We start from the raw sequence: 27,780 nt of genomic DNA on the forward strand, positions 1-27,780 counted from the left end.
TTAGTGTGATCCACTTCAGTGTCGGAGATGTGATGCTCAAGGTGTCGGAGAAGAGCACACGGCCCACGTTGAGTGGTGAGCTAACTGAGAGCAGGCACTGTCTAAAGAGAAAAATGTGCATGCTTTATTCACCACAGCAGAACCTTAATGGGGGGAAACATTATTTTTCTCATTTTAAGAGCAAACAAAATGAAAGCTCAGAGATACGATGCTGGGTTGTGGACCTAGCTGGTTGGAGATGCACGCTGTGACAGCGGGCAGTGAGTCCAGGCTCCAGACTCTAAGTCACCTCTGCTTTCTACCTCCCCAAGGAAGAGCAGGTGCCACACAGTCAACTAGCGATGGTTGAACATTTACTTGAAATTGGAATATTTGAATTAGATAAATGGAAATTAGATTAAGCAAAATAATGTGGGCTTGGAGAAGCTAGAGACAGATGAACCTGAACCGCTGATGTTTGGGGGACATGCCCATTATCAAGGTGGACCCTGAGCTTCTTAAATATTCCTTGGTGTTGCTCTTCAAACAACAGAAACACTGACTAGCACCATCAATAGTTTGAGGAGAGTGTGGGGATCCCTAAATTCCTAAAACCACATCTCCAGAGCATCCCAAGTACAGGTACACCCTTGATGTGTATTTCTTGATTGTCTAGGAATGGAGGATGGGGTGCTACCAAGCTCTATGAACTTCCCTTTTCTTTGTTTTTTGAGGCAGCATCTGCTACATTGCCCAGGCAGGACTTGAGCTTGTCATCTTTCTGCTCCAGCCTCTGAGTAACTGGGATTTACTGGCACACACCACTGTGGTGGTTTGAATGAGAGGCTCCTATAGGTTCCTATTTGAATGCTTAGGCCCTAGGGAGTGGACCTGTTTGAGAAGAACAGAAGGATTTGGGGGTGTGGCCTAGTTGGAGGAAGGGTGTCACTGGAGATGTGCTTTGAGGTGTCAAAACCCAGTGCTAGGCCCAGTGTCTCTTTCTCTCTGTCTCTCCCTGCTGCCTGGATCAGAATGTAGCTCTCAGCTACTTTTCCAACACCATGCCTGCCTGTGTGCCACCATGCTCCCACCAGGATGATTATAGACTGGTGTTCTAAAACTGTAAGCCAGCACCCCCATTCAGTGCTCCCTTTATGAGAGTTGCCTTGGCTGTGGTGTCTCCTCACAGCAGCAGAACTGTGACTGAGACAGCCACTGTTCCGGCTTCCATGCATTCCTCTCAGAGAACTTGTTGTGGGATACACCAAGGATCAGTGTGTTCTCGGCAGAATTTAGGTCCAGGGCATGGAGAGTGGCTCTTCCTTCCTTTCGGTCTCCTGTGCTGTTCTAAGAGGCTCAGCCTTGCCAGAGAGCATTGCAGAAAGGGAATTGACTCCTTTGGTGATTGCTGGCAGCCCTCCTTACCATCTGCTAACATTCTGACACTTTGGGATCTCACTGGGCCCCCTTCTACTGACTGGCACTCCAGAGTGGCCTTCAGAATATGGATGGTTTCTGTCTACCTCAGTTAGCCCCTGGGGTGGGGGGGGACTATGTATGTTTGTCTGTGTGGGTGAGTGGGGAGGTGTTATTGTGTGGCAGTGTGCATGTGGAAGCCACAGGTCAACACTGAGTGATGTTCCCCTGGAAGCACCCACCTGTTATTTTTGAAACAGTCTCACTGAACCTGGAACTCATCAATATAGCTAGGCTGGCCGACCAGCGAACCCCAGAGAGCTACCTGTTTCCACTTCCTTGGTGCTGGGATTACACACATGTGCTATCAGACCTGGCCTGGGGGTGAAATTTAGATCCTCATACTTGGAAATCAAACAGTTTACCAAATGAGCCACCTATCCCCTCCCAGGGAAATGTTGAGTTGTAAAATACAAACACATGTGTGGTGCGTTGAGCGAGAATGTTCTCTGTAGGCTCTGGCCTTTGAGCACTTGGTCCCGAGTGGGTGACACAGTTTGGGGAGGCTGTGGAAGTGTGGGCTGTTGAAGGAAGTGTGTCAGTGGACACAGCCTTGGAGAGTTTAAAGAGTTCCTCCTTTCCGTTCAAGACATGAACTCTCAGCTTCTGGGTCCAACCACCATCAAGCTTCTGCTCTAAGTTGCTTTGGCCATGGTTTGTTTGTTTGTTTGGTTTTTTTAATCACAGCAATAGAAAGGTAATCAATATAACACGCATGAACAACATAGCTTTTTAAAAAAAAAACAAAAACAAAACAAAAAACCCAAAACAACAAGAACGAAAACAATGATCCTTCCACAACTTCTTGACAATGAAGTTCTTTTGTATTCTAAGACCGGGCTATTGAACTGGACTTTTCTTATTTTAAGATGTGTTTCATAGATGCTTTTCCAGTTCAAGGGCTGGGTTGGGCATGCTTTTTTTCCCTCCGTCTCTTAGATAGTCTTGGAGGAGAATTGGGTCAGCTCAGTACCAAGCTGTGTTGGCAGTGTGAGAGCAGACCTCCAGGACCTCAGAAGATCATTGCCATTCCCACCCTTCTTAAGGAAAAATGGGAGCGTGTCTCTCAAGCCTTCCGATGGCCTTTTTCTGTTTGTTTTGAAGCCCAAGAAGCTGTGTGTATGGCAAACTAACTGACTTCTGGCATCAGACAAAGATGTCATTAAGTTCCTTAATCATGCCTCTCATGAATACCAGCACCTCCCACCTGCCCTCCCTCAGAACTTAACTAGGCAGAGCCCTCTTTCAGTGACAACCCAGATAACCCATGTTGGGCTCTGCCATCCAAACAACTGTGACCACGAAGGCTTTATTCTTCCAGTTGTCAAAAATAACAAAGTTACGGTCTGAGGATACTAAAATTCTTTCAGAAATGATTTAGTGTCATGTAGAAAAGTTTAGAGGCTGGGAAGCAATTTCTGAGATTTTCCTACTCCCTGGCAGGTACCTTGTTTCCCCCATGGTTTTATTCATGAGACTCAAAGGTGAGGCGTCTCAGGACTCCAGCCTGCAGATTAGAGACAGAATCTAGTCCTGGTGTCTGAGCCTTGCATGTTAATGGTCCTAGTTTGGTTGTGAGCCCAGCCTTCAACGGCTGAGCCATATCTCTAGCCCTGATCCTAGTTTTTATTGCTTGCAAGGTGCCATGCATGTTGATAGCTTGATACCCTGAGGAATATCGGAGTTGTTTCTAACATGGCCAACATTTGAGCAGAAACATTTGGTGGTCAGTTCACATTGTTTGGAAAGGAACGCACATGGATTTTTGACCCTTCAACCAAAACTGACAGTTAAAAGAAGTAGGATGGGTGTGGTGGCTCAAGCCTTTAATCCCAGCACTGGGGAGGCAAGGGCATGCATGGTGGATGCCTTAGTCAAGGATCTCTAGGGTAACAGAATTTATAGAATGAATCTCTTACTATATATATGTATACACACACACACACACACACACACACACACACACACACACACGAATTTATTGGAATGACTTACTGGCTGCAGTTCAGCTAATCCAACAATGACTGGTTGGGAACAGAAAATTCAAGAATCTAGTAGTTTCTTAGTCCACTAGGCTGGATTTCTCAGTGGGTCTTCAGTATACACTGGGATCCCAAAGAAGTAGGCTCTAAAGCCATTGAAGGAATGGACTTGTTAGCAGGCAAAGAGCAAAGCTTCCTTCTTCCATGCCCTTGTATAGACTTCCAGCAGAAGGTGTGGCCCAGATTAAAGTTGTATCCTCCTGCCTCAAGGTCAAGATCAAAGCTGTGCATCTTCCTACAGCAAAGGTCTGGGCTAGAAGTGGATGCACCCAAGCAAAAAATAATCTCTCACAGGTGTGCCCTCCATTTCTGGATTATAGTTCATTCAAGATGTAGTCAAGTTGACAACCAAGACTAGCCATCATAGTGGATCTCTGTGAGTTCAAGATCAGCCTGATCTACATAGTGAGATGTATAGTCCAAGACAACCAGGGCTACATGGAGATTCCTTACCTCAAAAACAAACAAACAAACAAACAAACAAACAAAACACTACCTCCAAACTAAAGAAGAAGTAGGCTGATTATTTATCTTTGGGTGGGGGAGATACAGGGTCTCATGTAGCCCAGGTTGGCCTCAAACTTAGTATGTACCCAAGGGTGACCTTGAACTTCTGATCCTCCTGCCTCCTGGATCTGATGTGAATGCTGGGATTACAGAAGTGGGTCACCACTCTCAGTTTGGAGGTAAAAGTTTAACACAGTGTGAGAGTATTAGCAATAATATTTCCTAACTCAACTATACTAACTTGGATCCAAGAAAATGGATCTTCATTAAATGTCCAGGTCCACAGAGGTAATACATCCCAGTTTTCTGCTTCACTGAGGTGTTCATTTGAAGTAGGACTGTGTTAGTCATATAAGTGATCTAGCCAAAGTAACTTTCACTGTAAGTGCAAATATACTCAAGAACCCTATACCCAAGCTTAACATAAGCTAAGCATTAATTCTCCTCTTTTGCCTTGTAATTTAAAGACCAGTAGCCCAACATACAATGTTTACAGAGAAAACCTTAATAAGAGAAGCGCTAGCGAGGGCTCAGCCCCATACTACCTCCACAAACTCCAGAAACCAACGGCCACACAGGAAGCAGCAATATCACCCGGGTCAAAGGGCAGCTTCAGAAACAACAGAAATGGAATAAAAGGGAACACTTGACTTGGGACTCCAAGTCTGCTCCAGGGTTTGGGTGAATTGTTCAGACCAGGCTCTTCTGATGATCACTTGGAAGAAGGAAGAACACTTATTACAGCTGGGCCTGGTTTGACTTTTTAAAATATTTATTCTATTTTTACTTATTTATTTGTGTGTGTGTGTGTGTGTGTGTGTGTGTATGTGTGATGTGTGTGTGTGTGTGGTGTGTGGTGTGTGTGATGTGTGGTGTGTGTGTGTGTGTGTGTGTGTGTGTGTGTGTGTGTGTGTGTGTGTGTGTGTGTGTGTGTGTGTGTGTGTGTGTGTGTGTGTGTGTAGGTAACTGCAGAAGCCAGAAAAAGGCTTCACCCTGGGATGTGAGCTGCCTGACATTCGTGCTGGGAACCAACCTGATGTCTTAAGTATTCAGAACCACTGAGCCATATCTTCACCACCTCATTATTAATGTTTTAATACTCAAAGGGGAATTTGAGATCCAGAACTTTGGCCTAAAGACTTCTGTATTTTGTTTTATAATTCCCTTTTCAAACCATCTTCCTTTCCCCTGATAATACTAATTTTTGATTTGATTAGCCTATTAGATTGAATGTGATTAACAGAAAACTAGGTTTCTTGGCTGTTTCCTCATTTGGGCCTTTAGCTGGTCTGCTATTAAACCTCCAAGTCTTTTTCTCAGCCTGGGGATGTCACACCAATCAAGATTTTCTTATAAAACCAGTGGGCCAGAGAAAGGCTCCCAAGGAGGAGTAAATGGAATAATGTAGCTCAAACTAGCATGAAGAAGAAGTGGGCTTTCCAGAAATCGGAAATCTCCAGAATTGTGTCTCCCACATTTCTGGTTTTGAATCTGCCTACCTGGTGATTAGGTACATGAACACAGCCCTCTGCCTATTCTCACTATAAAAATATACTACATTTCAGTCACTTTCTTGACATCAGCTGATTAGTATGTATAAGAATCTGTTTCTCCCTTCTGATGGGCTGATGTCTTAGATGTACCTTGCAATTATTTTGGAGTCCTGTAGGAGCCTGTGGGACTTTGGTGGTTTAGTCCAACTATCTCTGTCAAATATTATGTTAGGATTTATATTACTCTACTTTCTTTTACCTGAAATAGAGTTACACTAGAAATGAAGATCTTCCAATTTGTGAGAGGTTGATTTCTGGGAAGAAAATGATTTCTTAAGAAATGAACTAGGCCAAGTGGCGCACGGAGGTGCACATCTGTAATCACAGTACTTGGTAAGCTGAGACAGGAGGATTGCCATGAGTTTGAGGCCAGTTTGGGCCACATGGTGAATTTCAAGCATTATAGTAAAAGCTTGTCTCAAGAAGCCAAAGAAATAAGGTTAAAAAAGAGCAATGAAATGAATAGTTCAGTGCATTTCTTTGAAAACAAAAAAAGTATTCAACAAAGAACTCCTTTACCACAAAACAAGAAATGCATCAACAGAAAGGAAGAGACATGAGACAGAGGCTGGGCAGTCAACTCTCTGTCCACTGAAGTTGGATACAAACAAGAGATTTTGCTATTGGGTTTTCCATTAAATCAATTATTGTAAATAAAATTATAAGTTCTTAATTATGTAAAAATGTGCTTGAAGTATTTGGTTATTTGGCTTTAAAAGATTGCCCTAACCCTTAGTGGTAGGTTACACGCCTTGTCTATTTTCAATCCCTTGGGGCAGGCTCTGGGCCTTGATCACCAGTAGAAATCCAAAGATTTTAAGTCAATTCAGAGGCCATGAATATACTACAAAAAAAAAAAAAAAAAGTTTCCTAGAAGTAATCACGGGGTCCACTTTTCAGGGGTCTCCCCAGCAGGGACATTGATACACACACATAAAAGTGAGTGTAAAGTCCTGGGCATGGCTCAGTGGGGAAAGGTGCCTGCCACCCAGTTTGACAACCTGAGTATGAGTCCTATGACCACAGGGCTAAAGAAGAAAACTGACTTCTGCAAGCTGCCTCCTGGCCGCACATGCATGTATCACCCCGGCATACAAACTAAATGAATGTAAAACATTTTTTTGAGTGCATGTATATCCTTAATGTAGGCAAAAGAAGGGGTCAAGACTGTGTGGAGATACTGGAGCCTTCTCACTGAGTGTGAGCAGAGTTAAAATTGGGTCTTTCCCCGCTTCTCTGGGATTCATTCCCTGAGGGGATGGAACTCCTGATGCTGTTTTCTGCCCAATGCCAACCTGTCACTGTACACTCGCGGTGATTTGTTGTTGGCCAGCGAATGATTAACATGGAAAAGTTGGACTCAATCATCATTATCGACAGAGTAACGGCTGCTCTGAAGTGACAAGTCCCTTCACTACAAGTAGAGGAAGCTATGAAAACAGCAAGGTGGGACTGTCTCAGGGCTGTGTACCCACAGGGACAGGGATGTGACCAGAGTGAGCCGGAGTTGGCATGAATGACGTCAGGGAGTCATGGGGAATGTTGTTAAGGCTAGAAAACCAGCATCGATCACAATGCTGACAGCATGCTTTAAGGAAAACAAAACAGAAAGATGATAGGATGTTGGGAGATTTGTGGGTGGTGGTGTGAACACTGAAGCTTTACACTGGGTTTAAACTGGCATGCATCTGTCATCCTAGCCCTCCTGTGGGGCCACGGGAAGAGTTCAAGTTTGCAGATGATGAGAGCAATGAACACAGGGGTCGCTAAGGGTCACTGGGGAGGGTGAGTCCTGGCCCTCCCATCCTTGGAGAGCCAGCTCCAAAGGCCTCCCCTGCCTCCAGTTTTTACCACCATTCGGATGACCTGTTCTTACTGCAAGAAGACAGTGTCTAGGAGACAGCATGGAGGGATAAAGACACATGGTCTGAACCTCTCCCAGCTCAAGGCTTTGCTGGAGATGGATTCTGGTTTCATTTCTATGTTTAGCTTGGAATTCCTTGTCCCCTTTGCAATGAAGTTAGCCACACTGGTGATTTGGAAGAGGTGCTAATTCTATTTGCTGATTCTTCTGTGTTTCCCCACACACAGAAACAAGAAAGCTGGTCCCTTTTCATATCATGATGAAGAATTTGGGAATCCCATTTATCATTTAGATCAGTCACCAGAAATGGGCCAAATATGTTTACTGGTGTCATGTAAAAACAAGTGTAAACATCTCAGTTTTTTTTTTAAATTATTGTTTATTTACTTTGTGTGTATAGGCACGTAGGCTTGTGGGCACGCACATACACACACACACACACACACATGTGTAGCAGCAGCAGGCTGTCTCATGCAATGGCACATGTGGGACCAGAGAAAAACTTTTGGGAGTCAGTTCTTGCCATCTACTGTGCTGCCTCTGCTGCTGGGGCCACCTAGCCAACTGGCCTGTGAATCTTAACACATTCTGCCTCCACTTCCCGTGGCCCCACAGGAGGGCTAGGATGACAGATGCATGCTAGTGTACCAGCATTTCACACTCGTTCTGGGGCTGGAGCCAGGTCATCCGGCTTGAGCAGGAATACTTTTTATCTGCAGAGCCTTCTCCTTGGCCCAAAGATCTCAAATCTTTTCTTTTCTCTTTTTTTAAATCACACTGGTTTTATGTCATATGCACACTCATGGATGATCTCATGCACATGTGCACAAATGCCACAGTACACATATAGAGGCTAGAGGATAACTCGCCACAGTCCTGTTCTCTCCTTCCACTGTGTGGGGGCTTGTGAGATCAAACTCAGGTTGCCAAGCTCGATAGCTGGTACCCTTACCTGTTGAGCCATCTTATTGGCCTGAAAGTCTCAAATCTTGACCCCCAATGAGAGGATGGGGCTCAACCTCAGCCTGCCCATCACTTCTACACGTTCCATACCAGGAGCCAACAGGAAGAGAGCTTGGCCCCAGCCGATACCTTCCAAATCTCATTCCCCCCTGCAAGGGTTTGGCTGGCTTTTAGTCTATCTGCAATCTTGTTAAGAGGCTCCTGAAACTGGGGAGTTTTTTTCCAAATGGATTAGACTTCCAGATATGAAAATAGAGGCACTTGAAGGTGAAGGTCTTGTTGTTCATTAAAAGAGAATTAAACCGATGACCTTTCTCTCGGGCTGCTGCTTACCCAGCTGACTTTAGTTTTCTCATAGTCACAAAGGTCTCTGCCCACATTCTTTCTGTTCCACACAGATTAAGAGTATGGCAACCTTGCCAACCAAACTATGCAGCCATATGTGTATCCAACCATTATTGCATTTGAATATTATCTTCAGAACTTCTGGACTTCAATCTATAGCTTTGGCCTTTTTTGCTTTGCAGACTGAGTTTCACACACAGTGTAGCACAGTTTGGCTTTGAACTTGGAATCCACTCCAGCCTCTTGAGTGCTAGGATTACAGGAGTAAACCTCTATGCCTGGCTGCTATAAGTTATATTATTCAGTATTTAATCCAGGAAATGTCTTATGTTGTTTTTTAAAGGCCTGTTTCAATTTATTTACATATTTTCCCCCTAGAGCTGAGGACCGAACCCAGGGCCTTGCACTTGCTAGGCAAGTGCTCTACCACTGAGCTAAATCCCCAACCTCAGTTTATTTACTTTTTTTTTTTTTGGTTTTTCAAGACAGGGTTTCTCTGTGTAGCTTTGCATATTTACATATTCTTAAAAATTATTTTTAAAATGTGTACATGTGTGCGCTTGCTTTTGTTTGTATGTGCACCTTATGTGTGCAATACCCTAAGAGGCCAGAAGAGGGCACTGGATCTCTTGGAACTGGAGTTACAGATGGTTGTAAGCCATTTGATATGGGCACTGGGAACAGAACCCTGATCCTCCACAAGAGCAGCATGTGCTCTAAACCACCAAGTCATCACTCCAGCCCCATCTTTGCATAGTCTTATGTTCTTTATGCAAACAATTCATTTGAATAAAAGGAATATTCACTTCATCATCATAATGAGAAAGCAGTGTCATTTACCAACAACTGAAGCAAACATCAAACACACAATGCAAAACCAGCAATGAAATTAACTTCTGAGTGGATACTGTTGTCATCACTGACAACTGAAAGCCTCTTAATTTACTAAGAAGGGAGCTAGCAGAAGTTAAAGAACAGTAAGAAGCAGGCCAGAGGACCAATGAGAAGAGTGAGAGGGAATCTACTCACTAAGCCCACCCATAGCAGCGCCCACGCCTCACCACAGTTGCAGCTCACACCCTTCCTGTCAGCAGATGAGCTGCATGTCTGCTTTGTACCGGCAGATGGACGGATGGACAGATGGACGGACAGAAGGTGGCTTACCATTTGTCTGAGAAACGCCATCAGAGGGGTCCTCCGGGGTTTGTTTTCTTCTTTAACTTTTACATCTGTGGGTTCAGGCTGGGCCTCTTCTTCGCTGAGATCCACAGTTTGTAAGGCAGGCTCTACTTCCTCAAACCTTACAGTTTCTACCGGTGGCTCACACACCACCTGGATTGTTTTGTCAGGTAATAAGAAAACAAAACAAAACAAAACAAAACAACCCCCACTACCTGAACATTCCCCCAAAACACGTTTATGAAGGAGTCTTGGTTCTCCCGTCTGCAGAGGAGCTGAGGGTTTGGACCCGTGACTAGTTTCTATGTAGGCAATCTTCAAGAGGCAGTATTCAGGATGTACTTAATGAGCTCACAGACAGATGATTGCTGATCACTGGACAGACAGATGGACAGGCAGACAGACAGATAGGAGTGGAGCTGGCAGATTCCTTTCCCATGAAGGTGCGAGGCATAGACAGGAGGAGTCCCTCCCACCTTCCTAGCAAGTCTCTCTTTGGTCTGCCCTAGAACAATTTCACTCAGCCTGTGTAGAGATCCTGTGGTGGTTTGAATGAGAGAGACCCTAAGTTGGTGGAACTGTTTGGGAAGGACTAGGACGTACAGCCCTGTTGAAGGGGGTGTGTTACTGGTGGTGGTGGGGAGCGTACTTTGAGGCACTCAATTCTAGTTAGCTCTCTCTCTGTCTCTAGCTTATGGATCAGATGTGAGCTCTTGGCTACTGCCCTACCACCATGCCTTCCTGCCTGCTTTTCATCACGATGGTCATGCACTAACCCACTGGAGTGATAATCCGACCCTCATCAAACTCGTTCTTTTATAAGTCGCCTTGGTCATGGTGTTTTATCATAGCAACAGGACAGTGGCTAAGGCAGAGCAGGAGTAATCAGGCGACATATGTCCAGTTCTTCAGCCTGGGCCAGGTAACACAAACACTCAGCTACTGCTGCTGGTTCTTACCGGTTCTTACTGGTGTTAACATTAAACCTATTTACTCCATGACCACAATGACCTGGAGCATCCAACAGTTTACAGGTCCATTTAGAGATGGTTAGATCAGTTATTACCTCTTTTTATGTCTGTGGTACAAGGTACTTCTTATATATGGCCTTGGAACATACCTACAAAGGTAATGTTATCCCCATTTTACAAGTGAGGATTATGAACAATTGACTAACTTGGCTTATGTACTACTAGAGGGCAGCCACCATTTTGAGGAGGATAGGGTTTCCTGCTGGCAAGCAAAGCCAAAGGCCTGACAGCAAGATGTTCTCACATCTGTTTGAGGCTCTGCCATCCTCTAGGAACTGGGACCCTTTCCAGCCTTTGGCTTTGCTGTCCGTGGTCTATGGGATTTCATCCTTACATTTGCTAGCTCGTGGTCATGAAAGAGCTGTTGCCATACAGTGGGTAGAAGAGTCGGAGATGGCTCTTGAGTAGGTAAGGGCAGACTTTGACCTCCTGACCCTGGATTCCGAATTATTCCATCTTTGAAGCATTTCGAACCTTTGTGTACAAGAGCCTAGAGGGAAAAAAATCACTCCTAATGAGACCGTCTGTGGCTCTGATGGGAGTTGTACCATGATGATAGCATGTGAGTGGATGTGAGGCAAACCATGACCTATTGGATGCGTCAGGAGCCCCGGCGAGGCTCGCCCTAGCACTTCCTGCGACGGCAGCCAATGATGCTGTTCTCTTTTGCACCCAGGTGGGTTTTTGTTGTCTTCATGTGAAACTGGCAGGTCCCTTACTAAGAAGTACCTGTTGCTTTGATTTTATACATTGCTAGCAAGGGAAGATTAGTTTCATTAGTTATAATAATTTAACCAACCAAGGCCAAAACATTTTTGTGTTATACCTGGCTATCCCATAACTGCTATAGTCAAGACAGATTTTTTTCCAACTTTTTTTTTTTCTGTTTTGGGTCAGGGTCTCTCTAAATAGCCCTGCCTGTCCTGGAACTCTCTATGTAGACCAGGCTGGTCTTGAACTCACAGAGGTCCACATGCCTCTGCTTCCTGAATGCTGGGATTAAAGCTGAACATCAATATGCCCAACTATTTTTCAGCCTCGTAAATGTTTACTTACGTGTGTGTGTGTGTGTGTGTGTGTGTGTGTGTGTGTGCACAGCAGACACTCTCAGGAGTCAGTTCTCTCCTTCCACCACATGGATCTCAGGGATTAAACTCACACTGTCAGGCTTAGTAGCAAGTGCCTTTACCTGCTGAGCCATTTTGCTGGCCCAGATTTTACTTTTTATAGGATTAGAATCCAATTTTAGAAGAAGTTCTAAACTTTCATGGTCTTCAAGGCTCTATTTTATTTTCATGAGAACCTGATGTTGATGTCACCCTACCTTTAGCTCAGGGATCACAGTGGGCTGTACATGGGCCGACAGGCTGCTTTTGGAAAGGTGTGGGGAGAGAAATTAGACAAAATGAGGTGGTTCAACCACATTCCCCAGAAGTACTGGTCACCAGCTCTTGGAACAAGGTTAGTAGCTTCTAGCCATCCTCCAGCGAGGGTCAGAGAGTCCTGGACACTGCTGTGATTAATGCTGGTGCTTCTCCAGGGAGGAAGAAATGAACTCTGTTTTACACACTCCTCACTCCACCTGGATGTCTAGCCAGCAGGGAAGCATCATTTCCCTGGGAACTAGACACTGATGGCAGGTAGGTCCAGCATGCACTATGTCACCTGCCACTCACCGGCAGTTGCTACTGGGGCAGCCAGCTGTCCCTGCAGGAGGTATTCCTGTCTTGGTCCACCAGGAAAAACATCCAGAGACAATGCGTAAAGGGATATGTGGCTGAGTTCTTATAAAACTTTGCCAGTACTGACATTTGAATTCATGTGATTTCCATATGTCATGATAATATTTTCTTTTTTTTTTTTTTTTTCCAGCCATTTAAAAATATAGAAAACCACTTTTAACTTGTGGGTCAAGCTAAAACTAGGTGGTGGACCAGATGTGGTCTGTGAACTGTAGTTTATTGATGTCTAAATTCCCATCTCATTTCATTCTCTCCAGAGCCACAGACTGGTTCCATCGGTACCCCATATGACAGATAAGTAAACTGAGGTTCAGGGAGAAATGTGACCTGGAGATAACGGTGCCTAGGTCACAGCTGTTTATCTTCATTCCCTCCAAGCAGTAGGAAGCTAGACGGTAAATGTGGAGCCTTAAAACTGGAAATGCAAGGTAAAGGGCTAAGCAAGGCGGGGAAAGCAATGTATAAAATGTTTCTTCATTTCATTAAAAATGCCTTGCTTTCCTTTTGTGTTACTTTTTGATACTAGGAATATATCTATTAATTCCACCATATTCCTGATTTAAGCATATGGTAGAAAGTGAAATGTGCTTGGTTGTTTCAGGTCAACTCCAGATTTTGATACTTGGGCTGTGAGGAATACAGGGATCCTAGGATGAATGGAAACACTGGTTTTCCCCAAATGTTTCTCTTCAGAGAACTCAGTCTCTGAGCAGACTCGTGCTTTTTAGGTTGAGAGGAGAGAAGATTCTGGCTTCTTAGAAAATACCAGGGAAGTTCACAAGAACTTTCTAGAATCAAGAGAAGAGGCCTTTGCTGAGCTATTAACTTTGACTCAAGAAATAAAAGAGGAAAGGATAGAATGAAAGGAGTGAATGAATGGACGGAAGAATGTATGAAGGAACAGGACCAACAGATTGTTGAGACTTCTCCTAATAAGAATAATAACACTTCTAGAGGAACAGTGGGAACTCACTGGACATGGGATGGGAAGAAGAGGAGAGACAGGAACGTGGGAACAGCACTCAAAGCACACCATATACTTGTATGAAGATGTCCTTATGCGATTCAACACCGTGGGAAGTGAATAGAGCTGATGAATACAGGATATATATAAAAGGAATCACACACAGCCATTCCAGTGTTCACCCCTATCATGACTAACATTTTAGGGGAAATGTTTGGATTTCTAATATCCATTTGGCTACCGTAACGAAATAAAAATTAAAGCATATACACTGTTTATGGTAAGTGAATAAGAGACTCCAGAGGAGACAAGTACATTTTCCCTTGGCAAAGTGATCATGTCCTTTTGTTGTTTTAAGAAGCTATACATTCACTTACCCAATCATAAAAATGTCCAGTCTGCACCACTTTCAGCATTGAGAGCTGCTGTCTTCGGCCTGGAGCTGCCAAGGCCCCATTTAGTAATATCTCAGGATGAGATTTTCAAAAGACACATTGTGTATGTGCATGCATGTGTGTGTGTGTGTGTGTGTGTGTGAGTGTGTGTGTGTGTGTGTGTGTGTGTGTGTGTGTGTGTGTATGAGAGAGAGAAAAGGAGAGAGAGAGAGAGATCTCATACAACACCATTCCTTTGGACACGAGTGAGCTGTCTTAAAATTTTTGACTATCTCTAGAAGATTAAACGCCAGAATTATCTGGCCATCAGTATATCAGACCCCTGGGATCAGCTCTCTAGTGGAGACAACAGTCTGGATTATTGCCATAAGACATTCTCATGCCTGATACAAATGGCTGGACCTGAGTACCACCCAAAGTTAGTGAGAATCTGGATAACCATGGAAACGAAGGTGAAGGAGCAGTCAAGGCAGAATGAAGCAGAAGATGCAACCCCATCCCTTAAGGATGTGCAAAGCCATTACTACGTGGAGTAGACTCGTTCAGCCCCTGAAGGATGACAAGCTAGAAAAGGGATGCTCTGATTTTGGATCTACTTTTGTGTAGATTCAATGGGAATGATAAAGAATTGATCCAATGTTGGTCTCTCGCACCTTGGCCCCTGATCATGGGAAGGGATGAAAGAGTCTACAGTGGATGCAAAACACAGGACATGCAAAACAAGGGATCCCCAAGCTGAACACCCAATGGCCCGACACACCAAAGATAACAGTGATTTAAAATGATTTGAGATGGCATGGAGTCACTTACATTCTCCTCTGCACCTGTGGAAAGTGAATCCTCTTTAACTGACTAGAGGAAGATAAAAACAAAAGCAAAAGTCAAGGTATTACCAAAGTAAGTCACCTGAAAGCAAAGGGTCATCTGGTCTACCAGTCCAATAGGGTAGTTCTCACATACTGAATTATTAATGTAGACCTTGTTTGAGCAAGAATTTGAAGGAGGCTTCCACAAAGGCAGATAGTATAGCAAGATGATACGAGTTGTGTATTTCAAGATGCAATGAGCAAAAATAAACACAGTGTCACAGGTAGGGTATGCATGAAACAGGAATGATTGTCACAGAAAACACTAGCTGCAGAGTTGTGGCTGTGGTAAAGAACATATTTGCTTCACATTTTCTGGTAGCCAATAAAAACAGAACAATCATAATAACTATATAATAATATATAACAATAATTATTATTATTGCTGAATATCATGCATTTCATGCTAGCTTTGAATTTACTCTATAGTCAAAGATGGCTTTAAGTTTCTGATTCTCCTGCCTCTACTGTCCCAGGACTATTATTCCAAGTGTGCACTACCACGTGCACTACACTAGCCCTTGGTCTTGGGCAACTCTGTCCTGCTCAAGTTCAACCTGAGTGGATTAGTCCATGGAAGGCCAGGGCCTAGGGTTTCACACACCCTGGAGTCACATGGCATCTAGAGTCCTTCCCCAAACAGGAGAGGGGGCATCCTGATTCTTCCAAAGGTCAGTGCTACATTCTGTCAGTTGGCTATGACTCTGGAAGTCATCTTGATAGCTTTCCTTCCATGGTTCTTAAACCTTGGTGTGTGGGGCTTTTGTAGATACAGACTGCCTTGAGAATTTCCCATACTTTGCAGCTGATACCAGGATACTCACAGACCTTCTGTGTCTTTTTCTTCAATTCCAGGTTAAAATCATTTCCCTATACCCATTTTTAGTCCCACTTAGTAACAGGGAGGGGAAGAAAAGAAGGGATATTTACACACGCAACTCTCAGGTGCCTGCCATGCCTTATCTCCCTTAATATATGTCTCAAGCAACAAGTACATGACCACCATTTACAGTGTAAGAAATGACACCGAGAGCCAAGTCACGTGAAACAAATAGAATGGAGGGTACTGATCTGAAGGTCACATCCCCATCTGGTGACGGTGAACTTGCAAGCTGCCTAGCTTAGATCACCGGCTTAGACTGTTTGTTTCTGCCCGTCTTATTTCCATATCAAGGACATCCTGGGCACAGAGGAACCCCAACATTTCTGAAAGTTTCTGTTGACGAGGAAATGATGCCATAGTCAAAACCATTTACAATGGATGCTGCTGTCTTGGAGTGTGTGCTGACTGGAGTTCGTCAACTTGACAGAAACCTAGACATATCTGGAAGGAGGGGATTTTGACTGAGCAAACTCCTCCATAACCTTGGCCTCTAGGCAAATCTGTGGGGTATTGTCTTGATTAGTGATCAGTGTGGGAGGGCCCAGCCCTCTGTGGGTGTTGCCATCCCTGGGCAGGAGTTTCTGGGTTGTATAAGAAAGCAGGCTGAGCAAGCCATGGGGAGCAAGCCAGTGAGCAGCACCCCTCCATGGCCTCTGCATCAGCTCCTGCCTGCAGGTTCTGCCCTTTTTTGAGTTCCTGCCCTGACTTCCATCGATGATGGAGTGTGGCCTGAGAGTTGTAAGCAGAAATAAACTCTTCCATCCAGAAATTGCTCTTGATCATAGTGTTTTATCACAACGATAGAAAAGTAACTAAGACGAGCCGACTCCTCTCTCTAGGCCAGTGGGAAGCTATTTAATATTACACACAGGTAATGTTAAATGGAGTTAAAGACTCAAGTGATACCAAACTTCCTCAAGTCCAACCTACAGTAGCTTCAGGAGTCAAGATACTGTTTACATTAGGTTGAGGAAACCTTACCCCCACCCTCTACCACCAAGCACACACTATCTAAAAGCAGAGCTCTCGAGGTTTCAAGCCTCTTTCCCATCCCAGCTCGCTGTCATGAGGCTGGTTCTATCTGGATGTTTGTGTCTGTAAGGTTCCTATCTTGTCAGTTGTGTTCTAGAAGACACTGTCAGCTTGGTGTGGGTGGCTGAGAGGGTCAGGAGGAGTTCACTCTGAACACCATGTTCCCTTGATTTTCACTGTGGCTTTAGATTTCCAGATCCTCTGCCTGTTGGGGGGTGTGGGTGTGGAGTGTAGCTCAGTTAATAGCATGCTTGGCTAGCATGCACAGACCTGAGTTCCATCCCCAGCATCACATGAGCCCGGCATGGCAGCACATGCCTCTAAAAATCCCAGCACTTGGGAGGTGGACCAGAAAGGTAAGATTAGTTACCTGGTGGGTTCGTGATTGCTATGTTACACTGTGAAAGTCATACTATCCAGACATTTTCCGCCCCCTCCTATACGCATACTTTTTAAAGTGGTTTATTTGTATGTGTCTCTCTCTGTGTGGTACAGTATGTATATGGAGGTCAGAGACCAACTTGTAGAAGTTCTTTCCATCCATCATGTGGGTCCCAGGGACCAAACCCAGGTCATCAGTCTTGTCAATAAGCACTCACTGAATCATCTGATTAGCCTGAACAGTCCTTATTCTGAGAGCTCATGAGTATCCCTCACACTTGAACAATTTTATAGCATCTTCCAGTTCAAGACTGTCCTATACTACTTGAATCTACTTTCTATTTTTCTCTACATTGACCGGAGTTTTGCTTAGATCAGACAGTATGCTATCAGAGCCTTTGCTGTGTCAACAGAACCACAAATAAAAGCAGATGAAGGGAATAATGCTCTTAAGTTCTAAATGTAATATCTGCTAATATCTAGCCGGCTGTTGTGGTCTATGCAAACTGACTCCAGTCTTCCATTAACCTCAAAGCCAAGAACATCTCAAGACGGCATCTGGGGCCCACACTCAGCTCTGCTGGAAGCTGATGTTTCTACTGATGTATTTCAGAACCTTGCTGATTTATAGCTGTGTTCTGTTAAGATAAAAACTTCATGAAACTGTGACTGTTGGGACTTGGTGTTTCAGATAACCCAAATCTGTGTTCCTGGGTCATGGTCACCAATAGTTAACTTCAGAGTAAATTCTTACTCCCTTTGAGGTGTGAGCTGTACTTTTCATGTCAACAGCGACTTAGTCAAGACCCTGTCTCAAACTAAAAAGAAAAAAAAATGTGTGTGAGTGGGGTAGAGGGGATATAGTTCAGTGGTAGAGTACTTGCTTGCCTAGGTTCAATCCCCTGTATGTATGGTTTCTCTTTTTGTATATTTGTTTTGTTTTGTATGCTAAAGTGGTGGCACCGTAAATAATAATTCCTATTACCAAGAAGAGATCTCCTCTTAGTGTCAGCCGAAGGGTTAGATTAGAACACAAAAGGGGAGTAGCTATGTATCATGTAATGTTAAGTGTTTCTAGGACTGTATGAAAGAACCATCAAATCTTTCTGAACTTTGTAGATGTTTACAAACTTGTCTGCAGGTGCAGCGTCCCAACCAGCAGCTACTGAAACATTGAGCTAACATAAAGAAAGGCCAAGAGGCCAGTTCCAGCCACGCTTTCACATCTGGTGGAAGAGAACATCAGCTCAGCACCCAAGTCCTGGACACTGTGACTGCAGGGACAGGCTCAGGATTAGTGTTCTGTTGTACAACTCTGCTTACATAACATGCCTCCTCTGGGTTCAAGTTCATGTACCCCAACATTGTGTGTCAAGCATAAGATTGTTTCAAGGAATCTATAAAAGAAAGCATGTGTTGGGGAAATGTGGCTGAAGCAGAGATGAGACTCACTGATGCTGGTGCCTGGGGTACTGCTGCCAGGGTTCCTCTGGCTAAGCCCAGGAAGGCTCCTAGTTTGGGGGGAGCCTGGAAGGTGAACACAGGTGGGAGAAACAAGTAGAACAGTGTCTGTAGTTAGGTACAGTTGTTTGTAGACTCTTGGAGAAGCTGGTGTGTAGGAAGCAGAGCAGAAAGACGGAGGTCAAGGAGAAAAAGCGGAAAGAGTAGTCGCAGGAGGAAGTAAGGACTCCAGGAGTCTGCTGCCTCTGGAGTCAGGCTGCAGGAGTGGCTGCTGGTGGCTGGTAGATCGAGTCAGACCAGCTCAGCTGCCCTTAAATTGCCTGTGTTCTTCAGAAAGAAGAGACTTTGTGGGTGCTGAGGAGAAAACATATTAAACGATGCCCCAAGGAGCCCAAGAAGTGACCTTAGATTCTGGCCCTAGAGAGCCACTCCAGGTAGGCAGTTTTCTCCCTGTGACATTGCAAGTGGCAGATGGACTATGCTGGGGTCCAAGAGTTGGGACAGGTAGAGTGAATGGCCTGATGACTCTCAATGACTCTGGTGACAGTTCTATGGTTTGGGTTGATCCTAGAGATATATGGAAGCCCAGAAGAATTTATAATCACCTATCTTAGCTTCCTAGAGCCACACAGACAGGTCAAGGGGGGGCAGGACATAGACTCCTTTCAGTTCAAGGTGATTGATGCAGTTCATTCGCATATGTAAAGCATTTAACAGCCAGGAGTCAGTGATAGACAGGACCACATCTTGACCAAGACAGCTTAGCTATGCACACCTTTTGCTCTTTATTTAACCATAAACCTCACGTTAGGGACCCAAAGACAGAGCTGGAGGTCAGTGGACCTTTTTATTTGTTCTTCCAAACGTGGCCACATTAAACACTCACCCCATTTTCACTGTTGGCAGATTGAGGATGAGTGGATGAGCCTAGTTTTTAAGAGTTACCAAGATCTAGGCTCTGACCCTAGAATCTTCAGCAACAAAGAGACATTGTAAACACTGCTTCAATGATACCAGCTCCAAGGTCGGAATGGGGCAGGCAGGGTGTGCCACGAGGCTCAGTTAAAATCTTAATGGCTCGCTCTCTGTAGTCAAGGGGCACACTGACTTTTGTAAAACGGAGTTCTGGGTCATATCAACCTCAGCTTGTTGTGCCAGTTTCTTGAGGGTTTTACTATCTGTTGTTCAGACTGCATTAATGAACTCACCCAGCTGGAGAGCTTGATGAGTGCTTTTGCGTCATTTACTCCTTTTCCTGATAAATAAAATAGCAAGGCTGAGACCGGATTCCAGAGGCTTCCCCGAAGGGAGCAGCCATGTGGGGTGGTTTGCATTCTGCTGCTGTTCAAATACATCAGATGCCGACACAGAGCTCAAAATAAACAGAACTGCTACCCATGGAGATCAAAATTGGGCTAACGACCCACACCCTGGGGCTGCCCCTCAGCTTTAAGCACTTCCCCTTGTCCCAAGTCATCTGTCACTTCTAAGCACTGGCTTCACCTTTGCTGCTGTGCAGAAGCCTGTCCTTCTATGGAGGGTGGGGGCGTGTCTCCACTCTTCTCTGAAAGCATGGCATTGCCCATGATGAACCCAGTCTAGACCTTGTGTTTCATTGGATTTTGCCCCAGCCTGGTTTCTCAGCTCAGTACACAGCAGCAAAGGAGAGCGTTAGGCAGCCCCCTGCTCCTCTTCTCTATCCTTCGGAGAAGTCTCTGGCTGAGAGACAGGGAGGACCAGACCGCAGTTTGGTGCCTTCTACAGCCAAGGAGCAGGTGTGTTGGAGAACACATGAAGAAGGGCAGAGAGGGCTTGATTACCCAGCCTGGGGATGTGTTCTGCGAGGGCACCGCAGAGGCAAGAAGGAAACCTGGACGGAGTGACTGGGAAAGGCTCATTGGGAGCAAATGAGGAGCCTGCACTGTTTTGAAGGAGAGGAGCAAATGAGGAGCCTGCAGTGTTTTGAAGGAGAGGAGGCTCGAGCTGTTCCGACTGAAGCGGAATAAACAGGACTGAGACCAAACCCAGAGGCTTCCTGAAGGGAGCATCCTAGTGATTTAATGCCCCATTAAATTTGAATTTCAGATCAACAAATAATGATTTTACCAGCATAAATATATCCCAAATATTGCATGAAACATACTTAACCTATACTAAAGTTACTTTTTTATTAATAATTTTAATAACATGTGAGTGTTTTTCCATTTCTCAATCTCTTTTTGATTACCAGGGAACGTCTGGTATGAGAGAATCATTCAAACCTCAGAAACAGAATCACCCCAGTCTCCTCTAGTAGCACTTAGCTCTTAATTGGTTAATCTAAAGAATAGTCTGGCCCCCTTAACAACACTAAACACTGCAATTAAAAAAAATTGGCAGGATCCCATTGAAGATCTGTATGTTGCTAAGCACAAGGAGCTACAAGCCAGGCCAAATTCCAGCATGGACAGGAGTGGTGGAGAGGAAGTCCCACCCCTAGCCAGGTAACTGACAGCTGCTGGGAGAGCAAGCTCAGTTTTCTTTACAAGAGTAGCCCTTGGTAAGTCGGCCACATTCCAGTGGGAGGCCACATATGCAAGAATAAATGGGTCACACAAATTGGACTTGATGGGTGAAGAAGTTAAAAAGGGGGGTGGGCATAGAGCTGGGAGGGGAGGGGAGGGGGTGAATCTAGGAGGGGTGAATATGATCAAACACATTGCACAGAATTCTTACAGATCTAATAAACACATAAAAAGCCATATAAAGAGCTCCACAGCTCATAACTTATCCATGAAAGCTCCATCTACAAGGGCTCTCTTGTTTAAAAGAATGTGTCCAACTCTTAGAAGAGATTTTTTTTTCTTTAAGATAGGACAGGGCCCACTTTGGTCATGTGATGGCTGGTCTGAGCTCACAAATGTCACAGGACATCACAGATGTTCGACTTTTTCCACAGATCCTGGACATTTCACCTCATCTCTAGTTTTCTGGGAGCGTCTAGTCTTTATCGGAACTTCCTTACCTAGATCCCACATGAAGATGGAAAAATCTGTCAGGGAGACAAACAGCCCAGATGGCTCGCATGAGATGACTTGGAGGTGTGTCACACCCTCAGCACTCTATTGTCCTTTCCCTGACGACTCTGTCACTGACAGAGCACGGAGGGGTCCTAGGTCCTGTTTTCCTGTCCAGTGTGGGACTCTGACCATGAGCAAGCTATGCTGTGGCATTCCCTCAGCTTCTGCCAGCACCAGCTGCAAGCCAAGCTCTTCTTCCCCACCTCTCTCTCTCTCACACACCCAACAACAACCTCTCACTGTGGCCTCAGCACTGACTTCCAGCCTCCACTGCTTTGCCATTCCCAGGGATTTCCCCCATAAATCACTCAGACTTCTGTTTGGTGTGTGCTTCTTGGAGAATCCAAATTTGCCTTCACACTGGGACCACTTTTTATGTAACACGGTCTCTTTTCACTGGATTCCTTTCTAAACTCAGTGCACGTGAGCAATAAATCTGCTTGCAAGAAAGGTTTATTTGTGGCCGGGCGGTGGTGGCACACACCTTTAATCCCAGTACTTGGGAGGCAGAGGTAGGTGGATCTTTGTCAGTTTGAGGCCAGTCTACAGAGCAAGATCCAGGAAAGGCGCAAAGCTATACGAGAAATCCTGTCTTAAAAAACAAAAACAAGCAAACAAAAAAACCAACAACATGGGCACTGGAACTGAACCTGGGTTCTCCTGAAGATCAGGACTTGCTCTGAACCACTGAGCCATCTGTAGCCTGTAAAAATCTATGTTGATCTAAAGTTTAATATGTTAATATGCTTTGAAGATCTGTACAATTCTGGGTTTTGGTGGTTTTTTTTTTTTTTTTTTTTTTTTTTCTTCCCGGCCAGGCTACTCTATTTAGTCCTGGCTGTCCTGGATCTTGCTATATAGACCAGTATGCCCTCAAACTCACAGAGATCCTCCTGCCTCTGCCTCATGAATGGTGGGAATAAAGGCATGTATCACCAATCCTGGCTGAATAAATGTATAACTATTATATGTACTTGTATATATGTTATATACCTATATAGAGGATAAATATATACATAATACATGTAAGTCTCATACATATATGAATATACAATCATTCTTTAAATGTGAATATTCAAATATGGGTTACTGAAGTCATCTCCTATGCCACCAATATGTGCACATAAATCATTTGGAAATTGTTTCCTATGTTATACTGCAAGCAAAATACTTCTAAATTAGTATGTAGGCAGAAATGGAATTAAAATAGTATTAGTTGATGTGTTCCAATGTGTTCATGAATGAGAGGAATCAGTGTCCTGGGAAAAATCTACAAGAAAAACTTTCTGTACAACAAGAAATAAACCAGAAAGTGGCTCAGAGGTCCAGCTGGATTCTCGCCAAGGGAGTGAAACTGACAGGCATTTGCCGCTGTTTGTGTGGTGTGCCAAGTGGCAGGGGGTTTGAGGACACTCCTGACTCAGGGGCATCCAGCTGTATGAATCCACCCCAGCTTCTCATTTATCTTTTAGAGAAATTTAAACCAGGTCAGAGTTCTGAACACGTGTTACAGTGGGGTGTGCTCTGCATCGATGGGTAAAGCCCCACTCTCGGACCTCCGCAGCCCGGCCACCATTTCTGTGTGTGCTGCCAGCTTGGTTGTGCTACAGATCATGCTCCCCTGCTGGTGGTCTGGTGGACATCGTATTTTCTAAGATGGGCATTAAGAATCGGCTCACCAGGGCTGCATCTGGACAGGGAGAGGTAAAGACAAAGAGGGGGTCCTCTGCCCTGGAAGGGTGTGTGCTGAGGAAGCCCGGCCTACCGACCATTGCAGAGGGACAAGATAGTGGACACACAACAGCCCTTGGTCACTAACCCTAGTCATTCTTTGTTCATACGTGTTCACAGCCTTTTCTCCCCTACAGAGCACCTGTGAACAGCAGGACAATGGCAAGATAAATGACGGAGGAGGTCCATAACGTCCCAGAATCACCAACGTCCATCACCCCAGACCTGAGAACTCCTCAAGACCAGACTCACCTTCTTCCAAAACAGCTTTCCCAGAGGCAGTGCGGTGGGCCCCAACTTCTCCTTGCTGCCTTCTCTTGGGTCGCTGGCTGCTGCAGGAGGCACATGACTTGGTGGGCTGCAGCCTTTCGAACTCTTGGTCACCCCTTGAGGCTCCTGGGGTGTGAAGTTGGCTTTATCTGACTTGAGATTGGCTGAAGTACTAGGTGAGTTTTCAGTCTCCTAAAAAGTTTTGTTTGTAAAAAGAAAAGTGAAAAACTCAAAATAATCTCACAGTTTCAAAAGTAAAAAAAGATTCTTTGTTAAAATAAGCACAGGCTGGGGCCATGCATGGTGTTAGTTTTTTTTTTTTTCTTTCTAATTTCCTGTTTTATGCAAATTTCCACTGTGAATATAGCTTTGTGTTTATATATATTATATATAATATATTTATTAATATACCATATATATTTATTAATATATTATACATATTTGTTATAATATATATTATATATATATTTCCCCAGATATTTCCCTTTTGGGAAAGAATAAGGGGGAGATTTGTTAGTAATGATGCTTATGTAAGTAATTTAGTGGGAGTAGGTTTTGGGGAGACGTGGTATGCTATTAGAAAGTGGAGTTCTGGGCGGGCTCTTGGCTCAATGGGTAAAGGAATTTGCCTTCAAGCCTGATGACCTGAGTTCAATCCCTTGAATCCACATAGTGGAAGAGAGAACTGACTCCTGCCAGTTGTTCTCTGACCTGTACATGTGTGTTGTGGTTTGCATGTTTCTATACATATGTATGTACATGCGCATGTGTACATACACACACACACCCACCCACACACACACACACGCACACACGCACGCACGCACGCACACACAACCAATCAATCAATGTAAAAAGGAAGAAAGGAAGTAAAGAAAGGTTTTTTTTTGTTTGTTTTTCTTTTCTTTTTTTTTTTTTTTTTTTGTCTCCAAATAGTTTTGACCGGGCTCCCATCCATGGGAAATATTCTAAATATGCACACAATCATGCATGATGGTTTGTGTTTATTTTATAAACACTACTACTTTACCAAGCCAAATTGGAAATTAAGGAAAGGTGGAGATAAATTTGATGGTCATAAGAACTCTGAAATTCTTCTCCCACATCCCACTTTGGAGATCCAGTCCACGGAGAAGGCAGAGGAGGCTGTCAGCTGACGAAGGACCACAGACCCCGCTCCTACACTTTATGAGCCTCCATAGTCCACACACAAGCTCTTCAGAAGGTTCCTGCTCCTCTGCTCTCCTCCTTCCTGTACCTCTGTCCTAACCCTTCGCACTCCCCTACAGGCTGGGCTGAAGTCCACTTCCAAGGTATCTGATGTTTCTTACTCCCTCTCTGCCCTCACAGTCCTTTCTTTTCTCTTTTCTTTCCTCTCTACTTTTTCTTCTCTTTCCTCACCCCCAAAGGGCCTCATGTAGCCCAGGCTGGCCTCAGCTCCCTATGCAGCCAAGGATGACCTTGAATTTCTGACCATCCTGATTCTACCGCCCCCTTCCCCCTCGCCCAAGTGCTGGGAACACAGCTGTGCCCCAGGCCACCTGCTTCCACACACCCTTTTCTTCTCCAGTGAATTGCTGCTCATTCCTAGGCTCTGCTTTCCTGAGTCGCTGGATGAAGACTCATGAAGCCCAAATACATCCAGCCATGAGTGAACACTGACATTCAGGTTTTAACATCAGGCTCTTCTAACCTGACTTCATTCTCTTAAGCATCTTCATTTTATAACTTTTGTTCCCTGGACCTAACAACACAATCCCTTTAAATTCCCAGACGATGATTTCTAATCAAAAGGGAAAAAAATACCTGACAATAAAAAATGCGATTTAGACCAAAATATTTTTAAAAAGTATACTGAGAATTTCAAAATGTTTTTGTTTGTTGATTTGTTTTAAAAGGTCTTTGGGAGTAGCTCTGCCTGGTTCTTCCTCTGCCCCAGCTTCTAGAGTCCTGGGATTATAGGTGTGCACACGACACTGTAGGTGACCAGAGTCTTGAAAGCCATCTTTCCAATGTTCACATTTCAGATAAGGAAGCTGGGCTTGTGATCTGTCAACCCCTAAACTGAGAGGGGGTGGAGAAAGAGGGAGAGAGGAGGGAGGACCAGATCCTGCCATCTCTGCTTTCCACCCACTCAGTTGATTCCTGGGACAGGACCCCAGAAAAGTTTCATTTACACTTTCCTTCCCTGCCACCTCACCCTCTTACTCCAAAGAGGGCCCCACATGGTACCCTGCCACCATTGGCTAATGTGCTATCCTTTCTCTAGAGTCTGTAGGAGACAGTTAAGATTCCAGCCCGATGCAGAGGCGTGTGCTCTCGAGGGTCACCAGATTGCAACCGAAGATGACAATGTAGGAAGGTTGGTTCAGTGGTTAGGGAGCATCCAGCTCTTGCAAAGGCTCTGAGTTTGGTTCCTAGTGTCCACACGAGGAAGCTGAAAGCCACCTGGAACTCCAGCTCCAGGGGACCTGGTACCCTCTTGCTGTTCTCCTCAGGTACCAGCACTCATATGTGCACACACCCACACAGACACGCACACATATATGTGACTTGAGAAAAAGGAATGTCCCAGTAAGTCTGAATTTCAAATCAGAAAATAATAATTTTTCTAGCATAAGTATGTTCCAAATATTGCATGCAATATATTTAAATTTATACTAAAATTACTTCCTTTTCTTAATAATTTTAAATTACTATATAAAGAATGGATTGGAAGACAACATAAAATTATTTCTCGTGTATCTGAAGCCTGAATTTCACTGCACATGCTATATTCCACCTGATGACCCTACCTGTGGGGGTCTAACGGCTCTGGGGACTGTCTTCTTAATAAATAAGTCATCCCCTTGATTTTATTTCTGGATGTGGGACACAGGAGGTCTCAATAAGGTACAAACATCAGAACAAGAACACCAAACAATGGGTGTATGGAAAGCACAAGAGTCCCATGGGCTGGCCTCTAATTAAAACTGCAGCTTCCCCACTGAGAGGACAGGCACTGGCCAAACCTTTTCAAGCAATGCCTGGCCTCGGGTATGTTTAAGCAAATGTTGGGGATGATCAATATGCACTTCCAGACTTGGCTTCACTTTGAATCTGTTAGGATTTCCCTTTCTGACCTAGAGGACAGCCTCTTGGTGAAGCTGAGAAGATGGATGTCTTCTACAGCTGAGACACAAGACACAGACAAGATCTGGTTTATTGTTTTAATGACCTTGATTTTTCCCCCTCTAAGGACAACAGAATAATCAAAAGAAGAGAAGACAGTGTTGTGGTTTGAATGTGATTGACTCCCATAAGCTCACAGGGAGTGGCACTATTAGGAGGTGTGGCTTTGTTGGAGGGGGTGTGGCCTTGTTGGAGGAAGTGTGTCACTGGGGGGGTGGGCCTTGAGGTCTCATATATGCTCAAGCCACACTCAGTGTCTCAGTCCACTTCCTGTTGTTTTCTGATCAAGATATAGCCAGCACCATATCTGCCTGCATGCTACCAGGCTCCCCACCACAATAATGGACTAAACTTTTGGAAATGTAAGCCACCCCAATTAAATGTCTTTCCTTTATAAGAATTTTGATGGCCATGGTGTCTCTTCACAGCAATAAAAACCCTAACTAAGATAGAAAGAAAGTTCTCAACATAGAGGTAAAAGCGGATGACCTATACGTAGCAAAGTGTATAAATGAGAATTGGAAACATTTGGGATTGTCCTCCTATTTTAATTGACATTTGCATGAAAAGCACACTGATGTCAATCAAGGCACAACCTTGAAGTTCCTGTGTCTGAGTGACAGAAGTCCAGAAGAGGGACTTCCTGTAATATTTTAAGAGTTCAGATCCCATCCTTCTCCCAAATGTGCCTCACTGCTAGGATAAGAGCCACTGGTATATGAAAGCCCTAGAAATGTCGTGGACCTTGGGTGGCCATTCATGGTGGGATGAGATACTACAGATGTGAAATTTTGTGACATAATATAAAATGGATACCATAATTAAGGGTAGATGTGGTGTGGAGGGAGTCACCCATTTTTACAGTGACCCCCTCCTCACGTAATTC

General features: G+C 44.4%; 1 protein-coding gene across 1 annotated transcript in view; it reads right to left on the reverse strand.

Moving 5' to 3' along the window:
* Bcas1 (brain enriched myelin associated protein 1) overlaps nt 1-27,780 on the reverse strand; it is a 67,404-nt gene that overhangs the window by 13,712 nt on the left and 25,912 nt on the right. Inside the window, exons 7-9 of the mRNA XM_036184332.1 lie at nt 23,706-23,915; nt 14,851-14,892; nt 9,894-10,061 (exon numbers count right to left, since the gene is read on the reverse strand). Coding sequence (XP_036040225.1) covers nt 9,894-10,061; nt 14,851-14,892; nt 23,706-23,915 — 420 coding nt within the window. The remainder of the gene's footprint in view (nt 1-9,893; nt 10,062-14,850; nt 14,893-23,705; nt 23,916-27,780) is intronic.

The sequence above is a fragment of the Onychomys torridus genome, chromosome 4, assembly GCF_903995425.1.
Source record: "Onychomys torridus chromosome 4, mOncTor1.1, whole genome shotgun sequence".
NCBI lineage: Eukaryota > Metazoa > Chordata > Mammalia > Rodentia > Cricetidae > Onychomys > Onychomys torridus.